Source organism: Mauremys mutica, chromosome 1 (genome assembly GCF_020497125.1).
Source record: "Mauremys mutica isolate MM-2020 ecotype Southern chromosome 1, ASM2049712v1, whole genome shotgun sequence".
Taxonomy (NCBI): domain Eukaryota; kingdom Metazoa; phylum Chordata; order Testudines; family Geoemydidae; genus Mauremys; species Mauremys mutica.
Genome location: NC_059072.1, coordinates 47,860,788 through 47,882,104, shown reverse-complemented (window position 1 = coordinate 47,882,104; position 21,317 = coordinate 47,860,788). Strand labels below are relative to the sequence as shown.

The 21,317-nt window shown below is 46.2% G+C and overlaps 1 protein-coding gene across 2 annotated transcripts in view; it reads left to right on the top strand.

Annotated features, from left to right (window-relative positions):
• MET (MET proto-oncogene, receptor tyrosine kinase) overlaps positions 1–2,753 on the top strand; it is a 125,544-nt gene extending 122,791 nt beyond the window's left edge. For both annotated transcript variants that reach the window (XM_045031575.1, XM_045031582.1), the window contains exons 20-21: positions 106–242; positions 354–2,753. In XM_045031575.1, the coding sequence (XP_044887510.1) occupies positions 106–242; positions 354–564 (348 nt within the window). In that variant the 3' untranslated portion in view covers positions 565–2,753. The remainder of the gene's footprint in view (positions 1–105; positions 243–353) is intronic.
• The last annotated feature ends 18,564 nt before the right edge of the window (positions 2,754–21,317 follow it).

Below are 21,317 nucleotides of genomic sequence, written 5' to 3'. Positions count from 1 at the left end.
GTTTCACAGGGAAAATGGATATGATCAAATCTGTCAGACCACATTCTACAACTCGAGTTCAAAACCCTCTCTCCCTTGTGATTTACTATTGGTTTGTTTTATTAGTGGTCCTTTGGTGTGTTGTTGTGGGAACTTATGACGAGAGGAGCACCGCCCTACCCTGACGTGAATTCTTTTGATATCACTGTTTACTTATTACAAGGAAGAAGGCTATTGCAACCGGAATACTGCCCTGATCCACTGTAAGTAAATAGTTTGCAACATATCCTGCAAACGTTATTGATTCTGGGTTGTTGGGTTTATTTTACGTATTTCATAGATGAGCACTTACTGTCTTTTTATTTCAATGGCAGGTATGAAGTCATGCTAAAGTGTTGGCATCCAAAACCTGAAATGCGCCCAGCATTTTCTGAACTGGTTTCAAATATATCAACAATCTTCTCCACTTTTATTGGAGAGCATTATGTTCATGTCAATGCTACATATGTCAATGTGAAATGCGTTGCTCCCTATCCTTCTCTTTTGTCATCACAAGATAACATAGACAGGGATGTGGATACATGACCAGGTTTGTCTACCATACAGTGTCAGAGAGAAATCCATTAGTAGTACTATGAACAAAAGTGTGTTTTGTCCACTACTTTTTCACTGCCCAGTTTTTGTGAAAACACTGTTGCACATGTTTGATGTTGTCCAAACTGCACTGTTGATGAGATGATATGTTGTTTATAGCTATGGGATGCTACACACTACTGTGGTAAATCCCAAATATTTGGGGCAGCTGTATCTGTTTACCAGACTACATCTACCACCATCTAGTGCTAGTACCCACCAGCTCTCATTCATTTGTGAAATGAATGTGCTCACCATTTGCAGCCTGGGTTCTGTTGTAGTTTAGAGCATGTACAACAGAATGAGAGGTGAGCAGCAGGGATGTACAGAGACTCACGATTAATGCAAAGAAGGGAAAAGCTAGAGTACCAATCGCTCAAGCTTGATGTACCATTCCTGTTGCATGTACTATTGTGCAGTGGGCAGTGCAGTAACGGTTTTCACACAAAGACCAGGCCAGATCATGAGAATTCCAAGACTGTACAATGTCTCCTGTTGTATAAAGTGGACTCTACCTTTGTTCTTTGTTTGCCCATTATATCAATAAGGTTCCTTAGAGCCAGTCTCATGGCAAGTTTCTAAAATGATATTCAACATTCCAAAATGCCATGAAATAAAATGAGTGTGTCAGCTTTTGAGGAGCAGTATATTTATAAAATGTAAGGGAACACACCCAGGAAAAAAGCTATCTCAATGTTAATGTCTCTATCATTCCAAAATTCAGTCGCTCCTTTGAGAAACTGTATGTACAGATTTCTTACTGAAAATTGTGAGGCTTCTCTTCTGTCAATAAAGTGTTTTAATTGTTCCATGAGAGTAAAAATTTTAAGAGTCCATATTAATCTAGGATGCAGCAGTTTTGGAAGCACCATTTGGAGAGACAGTCAAGTAAACAGTGGAGCAGTAACAGTGCGAGGAACCAAGTGACCCTGAGGAGCTGCTGGCTAGTATGACCACATGTTTAGTAGCTGCAACTATGCCAGCCAACCATGCAAAGGAGCTGCCGCATAGTGTGTGTAAGGGGTTGAGAAGAGATGCTGAGCCAGCTGAGGAAAGCCAACTCTGAACCAAAAAGGTTGCAGTGTGGTGGGATTGCTGCCAACCTTTGCATGCCAGTATTGAAGGATTAAGAAAACTGGACAAAAGAAGAAACATTTTTTTAGCGCCCATAGTTGCTCCTTGAGTTAATCCAGCCCAGTGAGTTATGATACATAGTATATTCCTAAATCATGACCAGAAGTGATTTTCAAAAGAGATACTAATTAAAGTTTTTGTTATTTAGGGAAGAGTACTGTAGCTTTAGGGTAAGCATCATGTGTCATTTCTGTTCCTGTGGAATTCTGTGTGTATTACTGTATAGCTTGATTGGTGTAGGATATAACTGGTTGTTAGTGTAAACACTTAAAGTATTCTATTTTTATAAAAAATGTTTATTTTTAATGGCATATACCAGGTTTGGTCAGACCACAAAATACTGCACTGTGAACGTTTCGGAAAATGTATGTCAACGTTTGAGTCATACATTGTAACGAGGTTAAAAATGACTGTGTAAATATTAAGGAGGAAAAGAACTGATTGATACTCCACCCTAACTATAATATAACCATTGCTGGAAGTCAAACATGTTAACATGTGCAAGGTGAGGTAGTGATTAGAATGGAGCTGATTATGAGGGAGATTTATTGTTCTTCAGAAAGAGCGTTACAACTGAAAGGTTTCTAATGAGGGTGGAGTGTGTGGGCAAACTACGAGCTGATAATACTGTATTGTATTACACCCCACTTTCATTTCAGATGCAAACATAACTATAAATTGCTAAAGGACAAAAGATTCTACTGCAGGAAAAAAAATCATCTCTACAGTCATTACAATGGCTAAGAAAGTTTATGACACAAGGATTTGGGGAAGATACTCCAAAGCCGTACATCCATGCTCAAGGAAGGCTGCAATGTGGAAAAAAAAAACATTTTTACTATTTATGAATTTTGCCTAATATAGTTAATGTTGTGTCTGGGACACCTGTAGGAGTATGTGATTCTGGTAAGGATTTGATGTTTGTCAATTCATGCATTTGCAAATGAGCTGAATGGTACTTATGGCGATAGTTGTTGGTGTGACCTAATAAAAGTTATTAAAATGCAGTATTGTAACATTCTGTGTGCTGATAATTCATGTTACTACTATTTGTATTTGACTGTTAAGCTGACATAGGCCTTTATGTTCCCTTCCACTAATATGAGCAGGGGGATTGGAAACTTGTGGAACTGGATTGAGGGAGCAGATGGGAGGGAACAGTTTAGACACACAAAAACATAGGGATTGCCACAGTGGATCAGACAAATGGTCCATCTAGTCTAGTATCCTATCCCTACGAATGGCCAGTACTAGGTGCTTCAAAGTAAGGCATAAGATTCCCTATGATGGACAATTGTGGCACAGCCTGTCCATTAGTAAGTCTCTTCCAGAAAGCAGGCATTTGGTGCTCAGCTTCTGTTCTGGAGCAAGAAGGTTTGTATCTTTTACATTTTTGTCCTATTTAATGTAACTAGATTTCTCTAGTCCTGAATCCCTCTGAGCTCCAGGTCTCACTGACAATTTGTGTCAAGGAGTGCCAGAGGTTAATTAGGCATGATTGTAGGTCAGGGGCACGGGAGAGGATTTCTCCTGCTGCATTTCCCCCCCTCATTCCCCAAGTCAATGAGAGCTCTGTGAGGTGGGAGGAGGGTGGCGACAGAGGGAGGGCCACATTTGCACTACACTTTCTAGCATGCTCCTCTCTAAGCCAGGTGGCTATCTGAGTGGGAGTTAATTCTGCTCTAAAATGGGTGGAATCAGCTGAAGTGCTGTCAGATGCACAAAGCAGAGAAACAAAGTGTTTTTCCCCTTAGATTTCTCCCAGTTGCAGCAATCTCCAGGATGACTGGGAGCATGGGCAGGAATGCAATATTCAGCAAGAGGTAAGTGCTTTGGTCACTAATTCGGTGGCATTGATTCTGGTTCTGATCTCACGTATGCAGTGGTGAAAGTGCTAGTACTGATAAGGCACCAGTGGCTGCCAGCGTTCTAACCCCTATGTTGTGTAGACCTGGCGCAACAGTGCCTGAGATGCCAATGGTCCCTTGGCCTGTCTATTCTATATTGCACCTACCAATGCTGGAGCTGAGCTGGTGATAGCATTGGTGGGAAATGTTTGGCAGAAAACAGGCTGGGGTTGAGACATTCAAAGGGGAGACGTTAGGCAGCTCTTTAAGTGCTATGTGGCTTGCTCTGATGGGTCTCACAGAGTGCTCACAGACGAAGTCAAGGCCAGGGTTTAGCCCTATAACCTGTAAAACTGGATATCTAATCTGAATCTGATAAATACTGAAGAAGACAGGCAGCAAGAGAACATACAGTCTGTGGTGCTGTGCCCTGATTTCATTTCTTAATACACTCCTTATTTCTAAGACACTTCTACTATCTAGCTCTATCCTCAGTATTTACATAGCCCCATTACCACAGGATCTGAGCTCTTCACAATCTTTATGGTGTTTTTCCTCACAAAACCCCTGTGAGGTAAGGAATTACTGTTACAGTACTAGATACCATTGTACAAGTGGGAAACTGAGGCACAGAGAGACTATGAGCTAGTCTATGTGGCAAAGCAGTGATACTCGGACTGGCTCGCGAGCTGCAAGTGGCTCTTTAATGTGTCTCCTGTGGCTCTTTGCAGCACATGATGTTAAAACACTGTGATTTAATTATTAACCAATTAGGCTGCTTTTACTATGTTATTAACCAATTGTAGAATTCTTGGTCAGTCATTTTGCTGTGATTTATAGATATATATATAGCTATGAGAGAGACAGAGTAAGTAAATGAAACAATTAATTCACACTACTGTGGCTCTTGGATAATGTTGATCGCTAATTTGGCTCCTGAACCATTGAGGTCTGAGTATCACAGCTGCAAAGGTTTTGCTGGTATAGCTAGCTATATACTGTTATTTCTATACCGGCAAAGCCCCCTAATGGAGATGCAGCGTATACTGGCCAAAGGAGTGCTTTGGACAGTATAGTTAAACCATAAACCACCTTCCCAAAAGACATATGCTGCCAGGTTCTTTTGCCTGTATAAGCTGCATCTGCATGGGGGTTTTGCCACACAGCTGTTTCTCTTATTTTCCACACCCTTTACCAGCATAGTTATGCTTGCAGAACTTTGTAGTGTAGACCTGGCCTAAGTGACTTGCCTAAGTTTTAAATCCAAACCATTTTTGAGTTAACTAAGGGGTTAAAAATCAATGTCTAATTGGTTGAAAACAACATTTGTGTGTTCTAACTCAGAAATATCTGAAGAGTTTGTTTGGAGAAAATCTGACTTGTTGACTGAGGACAAGAATGAGCAACTTCAACCCCTAAGGTAATTTTGAAAACAAACAAACAAAAAAGTTATCAAAAATAAGGGTTTAGAATGAAAGTGCACTTTTGTTATGTCATAAGCCCAATACAACTAATAGTGTTGCCATTTTTCATATCAGTGAATTATTCTCCATTAGAACATCTTATATGTTGGGACTGAGGATTGCACGGGAAAAAGTCATCTAAAACTTCTCGATGAGCCTGGAGATTTTACTGCAGTCAAAAATCAGTGGCAGTGTCATCAGTCTGTTGCATTACAATTTATAGCAGAATGAAGTACTTAGTTGAAATACCAGATTTGTAATGCATTCCTCTGCTTTCTTCCCATGATTTGTTAAGACTTGAAGTTTGCTGCTCTGCTAAAAGGACACCAGAATCACAAGACTAACACCCTTGGTTATGTGCTCTAGTAACTTTCTTTATATCATGCACATAACATAGTGGGGCAGATCTTCGGCTGGCCTAAATTGGCATAGCTCCATTAAAGTTAATACCATCTGCAGTTCTGGCACATTAGTGTAAAAGCTAACATGAAAGCAATACTAAGGTTTGGGAAATCAAGCCCACAAAAGCCAAGAGATTAGTAACCAAGGGGTGAAATCCTGACTGCACTGAAGTTTTGCCATTGACTTAAATGGTGCCAGGATTTCACCCATGTTTTTAATGTAATGTTTACTCAGCCCTTTTACACAGCTTTTATATTTTACAGTAGACACTTAATAAATGAAATAAAAATACAATAAAGTTTCTACTAAAAACAAGGGAACCGGCAATACTCTACCACCACACTGAGCTGGCTAGGTGTTGCACGCTGATATTTCTCTCCCTTCCACTGGTATTCTTGCAGGTTCATTATTGTTGAAATATTAATTTGATAACATTCTAATTGCCTTATATAACTTAATTTATATGAGAATGGATGCCAACATTTCTATTACAGTTTCCTGGATTAGTAAGGTTTAGGAATCTTTAAAACAGCTTAAAAATAATTTAATCTATGCAACAAATTCTACCCTCATAAATCATATGAGTAACTTGAGGTGAAATTTGGCCCCATCTCTGTAAATCAGGAAAAGATAGGTGTTCAAGGATGTAAGATATATGAGGAGAACGTGGCCAGAGACTGAGATGGAGTTTGGACTTTGTGTGGTCTTGGATGTAACATAACATAAAAATAAATGTGAACCCTCAGAGGAGTTTTGTGAAGTTTCTCTTTAGGGGCATAGACCTTGACCCTGCCACAGCCTTTCAGGGAAACTCTGTGGAACTAAAAGGTCATGTGGAATCAGGGGTAATCCTTGCACACTGGGCTACTGTGCCATGATCTGGCTTCAGTGATGTGTGAGGGATCTGTGTCTTCCTTTGTTTGAACCCCCTATCAATTCCAGGATAGGAGGTGGCTCCCAACAGAATGATACACAGGAAATTCCATGAGTTGGCATAACCAAATAGGGATGATTTGACCCTAAATCTCTCCCTCCTTGAGACCAAGAGTAGAGCTAACATGTCTGGTTATGGCAATTTGACTAAAGATTCAAATTTGCCAGTTTTAATTACCAAGTAATTTGAAGCCCTCCTCGGAATAAATGAGATTTGAAAATGCTCCCCTAGAGTGTAATAAGTGCTATTGTCAAAAACTTTAGGATACGGGGCCTGTGCCAAAGGGAATGCATTGTACACATTGACAGGGGGGCTTACTGACTTATTAAGCCACAAAAAAAGTACTTCAGGCTAGGGAGGCCTCTACTCGCTCATCACACTTACGGCTCTAAAACTGAAGCACAATTTAAATAAGAAAGCTGAGTGGAAGTTTGTAATATGAGTATGGAGACCGTATGAACTTAATAGTAAATAGACATGTACATTATTATAAACATATAGACACTGACAGCAAAACTGGTCAGAATGGAAGTCACATCAAGTTCCAACAAACTGGTAGATGGTTTTCCAAAGCCTGGGATGTTATTGTGATGCTTCCAAGGGGTATGTAGGGTTGTGAGGCACCTCACTACAACTTGGCCTTACTGTGAGGATGTCTGTGGGTCAGCTCCCGGACTCCACCAGCCTCTGACAACACAAGCCCTACCTTCCAGGCCTCCACAGGCCTCACTCTCTGTACAAGTTAGCAATAGGCACATACCAACTCCCGAGTTCTCCAAGCGTCTCTCTTGCACTGAATGCTCACAGAACTCTCAGCTTCTCTACTCCCAAATGAAAAATACTCACCAGCTTGCTAGTTTCACCTCAGACTCACCACTGCACTTAACACCCATCACTTAGATATAGCGAAAACAAGAATGAAGTTTATGAAAGCACATGATACTAACTCAGACTACTGAAAACGAGTTACATATAAAACAAACTCACGGCACTCATTCTATAGCCTAAACATAACACACAAGACTTTCCTCTGTCTCCTACAGGCTAGCTTATTCCAAGTGTTTTTCCTAGCATTCTCAACCAGGATGGCTGAGACACTCCTTTCATAAGATCAAGCCTGCTGACAGCTTCTCTTCCCACACCAAAGGATGAAATCTTGTCCTCTCTCCACTTCTCTTACGCAGTTACAGAACATGGCCCCTTACCCCAGGAGGTCCCCGCTTCAGAGACACATCTTGGGGTTCCTTTGTCTTTGTAAATGCTCAGGTCTGTACTTGGCCCGGACAGCAAACATACCGTGTCTCCAAGAACAGTCATTGTTTTTACGCCAATTGAGTTGGCTCAGAGGTATACAATACACGAAGGTCTGCCAGACAGATAAGTGTTTAGTAACCCCTTCCTACCTGGAATCTGTTTCTCACCTAGTTACCTGTCTTAATTTACCTACTTTAAGAACATAACTTTCAGTAGACATACATAACTCCTTACACATTATCTGCACATCCACTTCACAAGAATCATGATTAAGGCTACAATTTAGTCACAGGTACTTTTAGTAAAAGTCATGGCCAGGTCATGGGCAATACACAAAAAATCTTGGGGGGGGGCTGTTCGGGGTGGAGCGATGGGGGCACTGCTGGCGGGGGCACTTGGGGCCAGCAGCACTAGCTGCCAGGGCCTGCTCTGGCTGGCCGGGGACCACTGCCCGGGGCCATCGGAGCAGCAGCTGGTGTGACTGTCCCCAGGGCTGCTCTAGCAGTGGCTGGTGTGGCTGTCCCACGGCCACCTGAGCAGCTGGCTCTGGTGCCAGCTGCTTGAGCGGGCCTGGGATCAGCCACACTGGCCCCTGCAGAAGTCATGGAGGTCACAGAACCACGATCTCCGTGACAGACACGGAGCCCTAATCATGAAGACCAGTATGGCACATGCTTTAAATAGAGCCCTTACATAATCTCTTTTGGTGCATCCAGGGGATCCTTGTACCCCCGTGCCAGTTGGTACCAGGAGGTTTCTGGGTCTTAATTATTAATCCTGGCCTGCCTCTCCATAAACTCAAATCCCCAGCCCTGCATAGTAGTAATTGTGCCAAAGCAGCTCTCCCCATCCATGGGGAGAGGAATAGCTCAGTGGTTTGAGCATTGGTCTGCTAAACCCAGTATTGTGAGTTCAATCCTTGAGGAGGCTGTTTAGGGATCTGGGGCAAAAATCTGTCTGGGGATTGGTGCTGCTTTGAGCAGGGGGTTGGATTAGATGACCTACTGAGGTCCCTTCCAACCCTGATATGCTATGGATCTCCTGCTGGGATACACAGGATTTTATCCTTCTCTGCAGAGGATTATTTGGTCCTATATTTTGCAGAATAAAACTCCAAGGAGGTTAAAATAATAATAATTAATAATACCTTCATGCCATTGAAAAATGAATGTCCATTAGGGGTTAATGGCCCATATTAAAAATACACTAGGAAATATCCAGGCTTTATGCAATGCTTAGTTTAGATAATATCTGCAATATTTATGTGCTTGTTCTGCCGAGTAGATATTATAAAACAGAGACTCATTCATAAAATGTGGCATATGCTAGCAATGTAATCACTGTGATAGTTTTCAGCATGAATTCAGTTTATAGAGTTGTTTCATTTGAGTGAAAACTAGCCCCCTCCTCCTTTTTTTTTTTTTAAATGCCTGAATGATGATATAGAATCTTTGTTCATTGTTCACACATTCAGCCACAATCAGGAAATTACAGAAGTAGATGAGATCAGAGGTTTTCACTGCTTGAGATGCCCGATGTCATCTTTTGTAGTTTAATATTGTTGCTTTTTTCTATTATGTATTTATTTACCATCACTAATGTTTAGGTCTCGGTGGTCACATACTGGCACAGAAATATTAGCAGCTATAAAAGTTGCTGAAGGAACATTCTCTGTAAGGATCCTTTCCTTTGGAATGCTCTACTTCCCTGAGATCTGAATAACTCTCTTCCTCGCTCCCCATTCCCCCTCCTAGCCCCAATCTTTTGATTTTCTGGATACATTGTAAATTCCACATGTCTGAGCATGAAGTGGTGGACATACGAGGTTGAGGGTGGGAAAGTGCAATGTTGATTTAAGCTGTACTGGTCACATGAATGGTAAGTAAATGATGGGTGGTAGGAAGGAGAAGCACTGTTGCATTGGATGCTTTATGTTTTGTAATGCCTGTGATGGTGTTTTTAAATGTACATCAAAAGCACTCAGAGGAAGGGTGCAAGTCATGTAGAGTGTCTTTTAGCATTCCCTCAATATCTGAATAAATAAATAAAACATCTTGAGGAGCAGAGCATCATTGGTTCTGCCAATAATGTTATGCTGGAGCATGGTGGCTATCTGCAGGTGTGTCTTTGATCTATAGCCAATCACAGACAACTCTGAAGCTGATGGGAATTCTAGCCACCATTCAATGAAGATAATGGATCAAGGACGACTACGCTTGGGTGCGTGGGACACTTAAGGAAGTGGAAGCTCAGGTGATTTTCAGCAGAATGCTTCCAGTCCCTAAAGAAGGAGGGCGAAGGCATGATAAGATAATGAAGATCAATGGATGGCTCATGGATTGGTGCTATGAGGAAAGTTTGGGATGATCAATCATTGGGAAGCATTCACAGAAAGAAGACTCTTCTCGACTGATAGATTCCACTTGAGTACCTGGGGTACTAATCTTTTGGGATCAAGTCTGGCATGACTGATCAGGTCTTTAAACTAGGAGATGAAGGGAGAAGTTTGGGAGAGACTCCTGAACTCTCCACTCCTGCCATCAATACACAGGAGGAGGAAAATCAACTAAATGAAGCTATAGTAAGAGACATTGGAACACCTCCGAAGTAATAGCATGGACAGCATGGAGAAAGAAAATACAAATATTGATTGGACAAGTAGTCACAGTTAGTGAAAGGACTACATCTAATCCAGCTAGAAAACTGGGTGAGGTCCAAGGGAAACAATGTACACAAATGCAGAGTTTGGGCAGTTAAAGAAAGAAAGAAAGAAAGAAACGTAATGGTGGTTGAGTAACGTACATCAAAGATACAATAAACTGTAAAGAAATAAGCAATAATATGGACAAAACAGTATCTGTTTGGGTCAAAAATCACTGTAGCGAAGGATTGTAAAAGCTGTTCTATTGCGCTAATGTTAGGGGTCTGCTATAGGCCCCCTCTCCCACCCCAGGATCAGACCCAGATATGGATAGAGAGCTCTTTAATGTTATTAGAGAGAGAAGTACCACTGGGGATTGTGTCATAATGTGAGATTTTAACTTCCCATCTATAGATTCGAGACTATATGCTACTAATAGCAATAGGGCACACAGTTATTCCTGGATGTGATAGATGACAGTTTTCTTTATCAAATTGTTACCAGATGAGCTAGTAGGAGGAAATAACCTTGGATCGAGTGATCACAAGTTCATCCAGTTTAAATTAAATGGAAGGATAATCAAAACCAGGTTGTCAGCTATGGTCTGTTAATTCAAAATGGCAGACTTTGTAAAATTAAGGAAATTAGTTAAAGAAGTCAACTGGACTGAAAAGCTCAAGGACTTAAAAGCAGAGGAAGTTTTGAATGTCTTCAAATCAACTATACTAAAACTATCTGAAATTTGCATCCAAGCAAGGGGGAAAAACACATGTAGGGAAAGGTTCCAGACCAAGCTGGATAAATAACCATCTGAAAAAGCTTACTAGGAGTAAGCAGCAAGCCCCCAGAAAATGGAAAAAAGGGACTGATCAGCAAAGAATGCTGTGAAGGTTAGAAAATGTAGGAATAAAGTGAGAATTGCTAAAAGTCAAGCAGAATTAGCTCTTGCCAAGGAAATTAAAATAAATAAGAGGTATATTATATAAATAAAAAGAGACTCCAGAAAGATAAGAGCAGTGTGGATGGAAAGGAGATTAAAGATAATCTAGGTATGGCCCAAAAACTGAATGGGTATATCTCACTTGATCATTGCAGGGGCCTCGGGCACAGAGGCGGATTAAGATTTTGTGGGGCCCTGGGCCACAGCAAGTTGGGGGCCCCTCCCCACACCTTCTGCCTGCATTCCCCCTTCCACCACCACCCCCCAGCACGCCTGCCAGGGTAATGGGGTCAGGGTGTGGGGGCTCTCCCTGCCTGCCCAGCGCTCCTACCTGGGAACGGGCTCCTGCCAGGGAGCGGGGTCAGGGCACAAGCCATAACAATATTAGAATAGCCTGCATGCAGCTTGTAAGCGGCGATATTTTTAGGATAAGGAATCCCTTCCGAGCCCAGAGCCTGTGCCCAGCTGCATGGGGGAGGGGGTGTCTCAGTGCCAGGGGGTTACTGCTCTGCTTGAAGGGGCCCTGTAACCCTGTGAGCAGAGAGAGAGAAGGACAGTCTCTCCAGCAGGGAGGGAAGGGAGCAGCCCTGTTCTGGCCTGGCCCCCTGGGAGAGACTGGCGGGATCCTGTCAGGGCTTTGCCCAGCATCACCAATCTTGTTCCCTGGTGCTGACTTCCCAGCTTCCCACTGGAGTGGGGGTCACTGTCCTGCCAAAGCCTCTACTAAGGGAACAGCCACTGGGGCTGGCAATCGGAGGAGGGCTGGAGCCGGGCTCTGACAGGGACCACTCCCTGCTGAACCTGCAGCAACGCGGGCAGCTGGTGATGGGACGTACCCTCAGCAGAGAGGGGACGGACTAGGAGCAGACCCCCAGCAGGGACAGGTGGCCTCCGTGCTTAGTGCAGTGGGAGATCAGCTACAAAGCACAGAGATGCAACCGGCTGACACTGGAGAGGGGTTACCATACCTATGCTTGGCTAGGAGTGGACGGGATGCACTGGGGTGGGAGGGCACTGGGGTGGGGGCAGCACACCAGCCCCCTGATGGGCTGAGTCCTGCACCTGGACCAAGGGTGCTGTCTGGTGGCTGGAGCCTGCTCTGTACCCCACCCCCACCACAGGATGCTCGCCCACCCTCAAGGGTGCTTGCCTGCTCCACCTGCCCGGCGCTCCTGCTGGGGAGTGGGGTCGGGGCACAAGGGCTTCCCTTGCTCCCCGTCAGGAGTGCTGAACAGGTGGAGTGGGACAAGCCCCCACACCCCCACCCTGCTCTCCAGCAGGAGTGCTGGGCAGGTGCAGGGAAGTGGGGTCAGAGCATGGGGTCACCCATTTTTCCAGGGCCCGCAAATTGGCTGGGGCCCCTAGGCACAGGCCATGGTGGCCCAGTGGTTAATTCACTAATGCTCAGGCACTGGTGCACTTCAGTCCCTCCTATTCTCTTCCTGTGGCATATAATAGTCTAGTATCCTGTGAGCTGTAATACTTTGGTCTAATTTCTTAGCTATCAGCTCTATGTTCTTGGGCAACCAGCGTGCAGAATCCAGCCTGTCTGACTCATGAAAGACCTTGCCCCCCACCCCAAGCCTCTGCTTGAAGCAAAGCTGATCAGAAGATGTCCAAAAAGCAATGAAAAGGTGGTGGAAGACAAACCTAAACCGCTCCGGATAAGGTGGACAGGATTAAGGAAACTGCCCTAGCCTCATCTGCATCAAAGACAGGACAGGGAGGCATCTCCATTAGCACACAGAATGGAGAACAGAGATTCCAAGGCAAGAACCGCACTGAACTCTGGGACCAGAAAAGCAGGGAAGCAGTGCATGATGGGGATCTCTGCTCCAGATGCTAATGAACCTATGCCTGCACACACCCAGCTCAGCAGTTATCAGACCAATTCTAGTAATGAATCCTTGATTGATATCCAAAATACTGACGCTTCCTAATTGCATTGTGAGCTCTCTCCAAGGAGCACCGCCCATAGCCAGGAATGATCAGCTCCCATTGTCTAGACTGAACAAAACAACTTTGGTGTTCTCCCTTATTTACACATAAACAAATCTAGTGTTCTCCCTTTCCCTACAAAAACCCCTACCCAGGCTCAAGTCAGTGCTCTGATGCCTGGATCCAAACTCTGCATCAGTTCCATCAGGACTTCATCTTCTCCTGACTGATCATGCTGGGGGGTCTGCCTGTCTCCAGCACTCCAGACCCTCAGCTTCCACCACCACCTGGGACCCCCAATCGATTCAAACCATGTAGTGGAGAGAACCTAACTCTCTCTAAGTACAGGCTTCTGATTCTGACTTGTGTGATCAGTTATGGTTTTCTAAACCTGACTTTTGTAATCAAATTTAAGTTAGATTTAATATTGTAACAGTTTTGCATGTTTGGCTCCTCTCGTATGGTTATTACCTGGCAATAAATAACTTTCATAGATTCATAGATTCTAGGACTGAAAGGGACCTCGAGAGGTCATCGAGTCCAGTCCCCTGCCCTCATGGCAGGACCAAATACTGTCTAGACCATCCCTGATAGACATTTATCTAACCTACTCTTAAATATCTCCAGAGATGGAGATTCCACAACCTCCCTAGGCAGTTTATTCCAGTGTTTAACCACCCTGACAGTTAGGAACTTTTTCCTAATGTCCAACCTAAACCTCCCTTGCTGCAGTTTAAGCCCATTGCTTCTTGTTCTATCCTTAGAGGCTAAGGTGAACAAGTTTTCTCTCTCCTCCTTATGACACCCTTTTAGATACCTGAAAACTGCTATCATGTCCCCTCTCAGTCTTCTCTTTTCCAAACTAAACAAACCCAATTCTTTCAGCCTTCCTTCATAGGTCATGTTCTCTAGACCTTTAATCATTCTTGTTGCTCTTCTCTGGACCCTCTCCAATTTCTCCACATCTTTCTTGAAATGCGGTGCCCAGAACAATACTCCAGTTGAGGCCTAACCAGTGCAGAGTAGAGCGGAAGAATGACTCCTTGTGTCTTGCTCACAACACACCTGTGAATGAATCCCAGAATCACGTTTGCTTTTTTTGCAACAGCATCACACTGTTGACTCATATTTAGCTTGTGGTCCACTATAACCCCTAGATCCCTTTCTGCCATACTCCTTCCTAGGCCTTGTCTACACTACAAGACTATTTCGAATCTACTTAAGTCGAATTTGTGGATTCGACCTTATGAAGTCGAATTTGTGTATCCACAGTAAATACACTAATTCGAATTTCTGAGTCCACAGTAACGGGGCTGGCGTCGACTTTGGAAGCGGTGCACTGTGGGAAGCTATCCCACAGTTCCCACAGTCCCCGCTGCCCATTGGAATGCTGGGTAGAGCCCCCAATGCCTGCTGGGGGGAAAAATGTGTCGAGGGTGGTTTTGGGTAACTGTCATCATTGAACCGTCAATCACGCCCTCCCTCCCTGAAAGCTCCGGCGGGAAATCTGTTCGCGCCCTTCTCTTGTCAGTTACAGCGCGTACGCCACAGCACTGCGAGCATGGAGCCCGCTGCGATCATCGCTGCACTTATGGCCGTTGTCAACTCCTCGCACCTTATCGTCCACCTCTTCCACAGTCAGCTGCTGAGAAATCGGGCGAGGAGGCTCCGTCAGCGCAGTGAGGACAGGAAGTCACAGAGTGGCGCAGACCTCTCACAAAGCAGGGTACGCCGCGCCGTGGAGATCATGGTGGCAATGGGTCAAGTTCATGGTGTGGAACGGCGATTCTGGGCCCGGGAAACAAGCACGGACTGGTGGGACCGCATAGTGCTGCAGGTCTAGGATGAATCACAGTGGCTGCGAAACTTCAGGATGCGTAAGGGCACTTTCCTTGAACTCTGTGACTTGCTGTCCCCTGCCCTGAAGCGCCAGGACACCCGGATGCGAGCAGCCCTGAGTGTGCAGAAGCGAGTGGCCATAGCCCTCTGGAAACTTGCAACGCCAGACAGCTACCGGTCAGTAGCGAACCACTTTGGCGTCGGCAAATCTACCGTGGGGGTTGCTGTGATTGAAGTAGCCCACGCAATCGTTGAGCAACTTCTCTCAAAGGTAGTGACTCTGGGAAACGTCCAGGACATCATAGATGGCTTCGCCGCGATGGGATTCCCAAACTGCAGTGGGGCTATAGATGGGACTCACATCCCTATCCTGGCACCAGCCCACCAGGCCAGCGAGTACATTAACCGAAAGGGCTACTTTTCTATGGTGCTGCAAGCACTGGTAGACCATAGGGGACGTTTTACCAACATCTTCGTTGGGTGGGCGGGCAAGGTTCATGACGCGCGTGTGTTCAGGAACTCTGGTCTGTTTAGACGCCTCCAGGCAGGTACTTTCTTCCCGGACCACAAAGTAACGGTTGGGGATGTGCAGATGCCTACAGTGATCCTCGGGGACCCAGCCTACCCGCTAATGCCCTGGCTCATGAAGCCCTATACAGGCGCCTTGGACAGAGAGAAGGAACTCTTCAACTACCGGCTGAGCAAGTGCAGAATGGTGGTGGAGTGTGCTTTCGGACGTCTCAAGGGGAGATGGCAGAGCTTACTGACTCGCTCGGACATCAGCGAAAAGAATATCCCCGTAGTTATTGCTGCTTGCTGTGTGCTCCACAATCTCTGTGAGAGCAAGGGCGAGACCTTTTTGTCCGGATGGGAGGTTGAGGCAAATCGCCTGGCTGCAGTTTACGCTCAGCCAGACACCCGTGCCGAGAGAATATCCCAGCGGGAAGCGCTGTGTATCCGGGAGGCTTTGAAAGCTAGTTTCCTCGGAGAGCAGGGTAACCTATGACTCTCCACTTGCTTTCAAGAGAAACTGACCCTGGGCCTGTGTCTGTATGTGTCGATTTCGATCTGCGGTTACATACCCCGTTCTCCAAGTTTCCCCCACTTCCAAAGCACGTTTTAAATCAAATTAATTGTTACACTCATTATTAATAAATCTTTGTTTTACTTTGCATTTCTGTTCAGTTGCTGAAACATGGACGCATACTGTGCTGGGCACGGTGTGCACTGATGTACAGACCACTTGTTCCATAGAGGAATGACATCCTCCTGCTCCTACATAGGTCTCTGGGGTGGGGGACGGTTGCAAGTGGTTGTGCATCAAGGGGAGGGATTGCAGGAAGGGGTGGGTTTGCAGGAAGGGGCGAGTGGTGCCTTCTTTGGATAGGGGTTTGGATGACGGCAGTGGGCTGCGGGTTTGGGCGTAGGAAGGGGTGAGGGGTGTGGGGGAAGGGTGAGTATCTGTCCGTGGATGAGGGCTCTTGCTGGGGCTCAGGGCAGCGGAGAGGCTCGTTGCTACGGTGGAAGTGCATGGTAAGGGCAGCGTGCCTTAACATTAAGGGGGTGGCAGGCGCTAGGACCCTCGACAAACATACACATCACAGAATGACACGGGGCAGCATACACCACACAGAGTGACCCTGGTGCCTACTGACTGCAGTGTGTGTGTGCCCTGCAGTTGATCATGCCCCCAAGTCTGTACCCTGGTAATGTAGGCTATATCGTGCAATTATAAATCCCCTCCCCCCCCCATACAAAAAAAAATCCTCTGACACGAAAGACGTGACCGAAACAGTGAATAACAGCAAACAGCTTTTAATAATCTAATACACAGTCGGGGGATGAAACTTGGATTTGGGACTGGGTGAGCCTGTAAGGGAAGCACTTCTACAAATGTATAGTGTGAGAGGTGTGTGGTACATTAGCGCTATGCAGTGGTGCAGTGACAGTTCTCACGGCCCCTACCGCCCCTCCGTCTTGTACTTTTGGGTGAGGGGGGGGCAGGACTTCTTGGCGGGGGAGGGCGGTTGCAGATACACTGCAGGGGGGCTCTGTCCTCCTGCCTGCGGTCCTGCAGAACATCAACAAGGCGCCGGAGCGTGTCCGTTTGCTCCCTCATTAGCCCAAGCAGCGTTTGAGTCGCCTGCTGGTCTTCCTGCCGCCACCTGTCCTCCCGTTCGATGTGTGTGCGATGCTGTTGACATAGGGTCTCCCTCCACTGTGTCTGCTCTGCCGCCTCGGCTCTGGAGCATGCCATCAGTTCCGCGAACATCTCGTCCCGAGTCTTTTTCTTTCGCCGCCTAATCTGCGCCAGCCTCTGCGAGGGGGATGCCGGGGCAGTCCGGGAAAGAGCCGAAGCTGTGTGATGGGAAAAGTAACTGATTTCCTTGAACAGATACATGTTTGCGAACAGTGAACACAGTCTAGTCAGTTTCTCTGAACAAGACCATACAGGGCAACAAGTCTCACGAGATCTCGGGCCAAGTTCGAGATTTCGGAATACGCTTGTTGCATCACATCAGGGTCACGCTCTCATTGGCTGCGGCATTGCACAGGAGAGCGGACAAGTGGGGAGAGACAGCTGAATCCATCTAGCAGACAGTCCTGGTAAGCCTTACAGTACATTCTGCTTATCAGTTAATGGATAGCTGTGCCCTCCCGCTAAAGGCAATCTGGAAATCATATACTCTGACCCTTTTCCAGCCACTCCCGCCAGTGCACGGGAAAGATCAATGTATGCTTTTCCTATGTGGCCTACAACACGTGGCTGTTAAGCGAGGGTCATTGTTATGCAAAGTAAAAGTCAACCATTCACAACAGTAACAATACACTAATTGCCCTAATTAGATGCAGCATTTCATGAACGAGATCACCCTGATGCGGGTCCCTCGGAGTCACAAAGAGCGGATGCTAAGGGAAGCCCTGCAGAGACCAGGACCATATGCGGCCATGCTTGTGGAGGCGATGATTCCCATCTACATAAGGATGTCCTGGCGCTGAAGAGTGTGCTTCCACGGAGCACCCAACAAGGCACCTCTCCCCAGGAACCTCCTGCGGAGGCTTTTTGAGGACCTAAATGAGACCTTTCTTGAATTGTCCCTGGAGGATTATTGTTCAATCCCTATATGTGTGGACCTACTTTTCATATAGTTTTTCATTGAAAATGTTATATATAGTATTTCTATTTTTTTATACCTGTTTTATAAAAAATAAATGTTTACATGTTTCTAGCACTTACCGCCTGATCCTTCCCCTGATTCAGAGTCCGGGTTAACGGCCGGGGAGGGTTGGTAGGGGATCTCTGTGAGGGTGATGAAGAGATCCTGGCTGTCAGGGAAAGCGGTTTTGTGTTCGCTGTCGCCTGCGCCGTCCTCCACAGACCCTTCCTCATCTTCCCCATCGGCGAACATCGAGGAGGAACTGTCCAGGTTCACTATGCCATCCACTGAGTCCACGGTCACTGGTGGGGCAGTGGTGGCAGACCCACCTAGAATGGCATGCAGTGCCTCGTAGAAGCGTCATGTCTGGGGCTGGGCTACGGAGCGTCCGTTTGCCGCTCTGACTTTTTGGTAGCCTTGTCTCAGGTCCTTGATTTTCACGCGGCACTGCATTGCATCCCGGCTGTATCCTTTCTCTATCATTGCTTTGGAGACCTTCTCGAAGGTCTTTGCATTCCGCTTGCTGGAGCGCAGCTCTGACAGCACAGACTCCTCGCCCCACACACCGATCAGATCCAGGACTTCCCGGTCTGTCCATGCTGGGGACCTCTTTCTATTCTTGGATTGGCCGGACTCCTCTGCTGGAGAGCTCTGCATCGTTGCAGGTGCTGCGGAGCTTGCCCCGATGTCCAGCCAGGACGTCAGATTGAAAGTGCCCAGACAGGAAAATGAATTCAAATTTTCCCGGGTCATTTCCTGTGTGGCTGGTCAGAGAATCCAAGCTCGGACTGCTGTCCAGAGCGTCAACAGAGTGGTGCACTGTGGGATAGCTCCCGGAGCTACTAAGTTCGATTTGCATCCACACCTAGCCTAATTCGAGCTAGCCATGTCGAATTTAGCATTACTCCACCTGTCGGGGTGGAGTACCAAATTCGAACTAAAGAGCCCTCTAGTTCGAATTAAATGGCTTCCTGGTGTGGACGGTTGAGCGGTTAGTTCGAATTAATACTGCTAAATTCGAATTAAAGTCCTAGTGTAGACCAGGCCCTAGACAGTCTCTTCCCATTTTGTATGTCTGAAACTGATTTTTCCTTCCTAAGTGGAGCACTTTGCATTTGTCTTTGTTATACTTCATCCTGTTTACCTCAGACCATTTCTCCAATTTGTCTAGATCATTCTGAATTATGACCCTGTCCTCCAAAGCAGTTGCAATCCCTCCCAGTTTGGTATCATCTGCAAACTTAATAAGCGTTGTGATGGGGCAAGGCCAGATGGCTACAGTAAAGTAGTGAGGAACAGGCTAAACAAATCCCTGGTACCATGGTAACCAAATGGCAGTTGCTCCAGGTTAATCAAGATACCTGGGGCCAATTAAGATCTTTCTAGAAGGCAGTGGAGATAGCTACATTGATTGGAACACCTGAAGCCAATCAAGGGCTGGCTAGAACTAGTTAAAAGCCTCCCAGTTAGTCAGTAAGGGTGCGTGTGAGGAGCTGGGAGCAAGAGGCGCAAGGAGCTGAGAATGAGAGGGTGTGCCGCTGGAGGACTAAGGAGTACAAGCATTATCAGACACCAGGAGGAAGGTCCTGTGCTGAGTATAAAGAAGGTGTTGGGAGGAGGCCATGGGGAAGTAGCCCAGGGAGTTGTAGCCGTCATGCAGCTGTTCCAGGAGGCACTATAGACAGCTGCAATCCACAGGGCCCTGGGCTGGAACCCAGAGTAGAGGGCGGGCCCAGGTTCCCCCCAAACCTCCCAACTCCTGATCAGACACAGGAGGAGCTGACCCAGACTGTGGGTTCCACCAAAGGGGAAGATCACTGAGGTGAGCAAGTCCGCCAATAAGCGCAGGACCCACCAAGGTAGAGGAGGAACTTTGTCACAAGGTACTTTCTATGCCAATATCTAAGTCGTTGATGAAGATATTGGACAGAGCCGGTCCCAAAACAGACCCCTGCGGAACCCCACTTGTTATATCTTTCCAGCAGGATTGGGAACCATTAATAACTAGTCTCTGAGTATGGTTATCCAGCCAATTATGCACCCACCTTATAGTAGCCCCATCTTTCATGGTTTAGCTGGTTGATTCTCTCTCTCTCCCCCTCTTGGGTGTTTGTTGGCTTCCCCGTTTGCTCTGCAGCAACTCTCCTCATACCTAAGCTAAAGATCCCTGCAGTGCCCAAAAATCCTGGGGGGTTTGCTCATCAAGTGGGTTACTACCAGAACAATTGTAACAAGAAAATGGGGATAGGGATGTGCTGAACCTAGAACATATGAGGCTGGCAGCGTGGAAGTGCTGTTTGACCCAGCCTGCTGAGTCCAGGAGCATATAAGGGTGGCAGCTTGAAAGTGCTGCTCAACCCAGGCTGCTCAGGTGTACTCTATTCTAGTGCAGTGCCCATGGCTTATGTGGGTGGCAGCTTGGAAATGCTGCTTGACCCAACCTATTGAGTCCAGGGACATATAAGGGGTCAGCTTAAGAGTGTTGATTAACCCGGTCCTCCCAGACGTGCTTTGTTAGCGTGTGTGTGTTCATCTGATTCTAGGACTGGAAGAACCCAGCCCTGGGGAACTTAGGCCCTGCAGGATAGCTCCATTGGGAGGGGACTTGCAGAAGGGAGAAGCAGAGCTCCGTATGAGAACACGTGACACAAGCAAGTACATTGATAGAATTACCAACCCCCCCACCCAAAGAGCAACCCTAATAAATGAGCATACCCCAAAGTAACGGGCAAACCTGGTAACACAACACCGGGCATGGGCCCTGGTGTAATTCAGTCCCTCCTATTCTCTTCCTGTGGCATAAAATAGTCTAGTATCCTGTGAGCTGTACTATGGTCTAATTTCAGTGGCGGGATTTAGAGTGTGGGTGCTGGGTGATATTGATGGCCTGTGAAACACAGAATGTCAAACTAGATGATCTGGTGGTCCTGCTGGCCTTAAACTCTACAAAGTAATTAAACTTCTTTAAGGAATAAGATAACAAACAATAAGATAACAAGAAACTAGGTTGCATGCAAGGCTGATCAGAAGCTGAGCTATGTGGTCAGAGGGGTTTCCCTGGGAACTGATTGCAAACAGGGCAGCTGTGTGTGCCTGTGTATGAAAGAAGTAGAAAAAAAAGCTAGAGAAAGCCAGGAGACAGTGAGAGAAACACT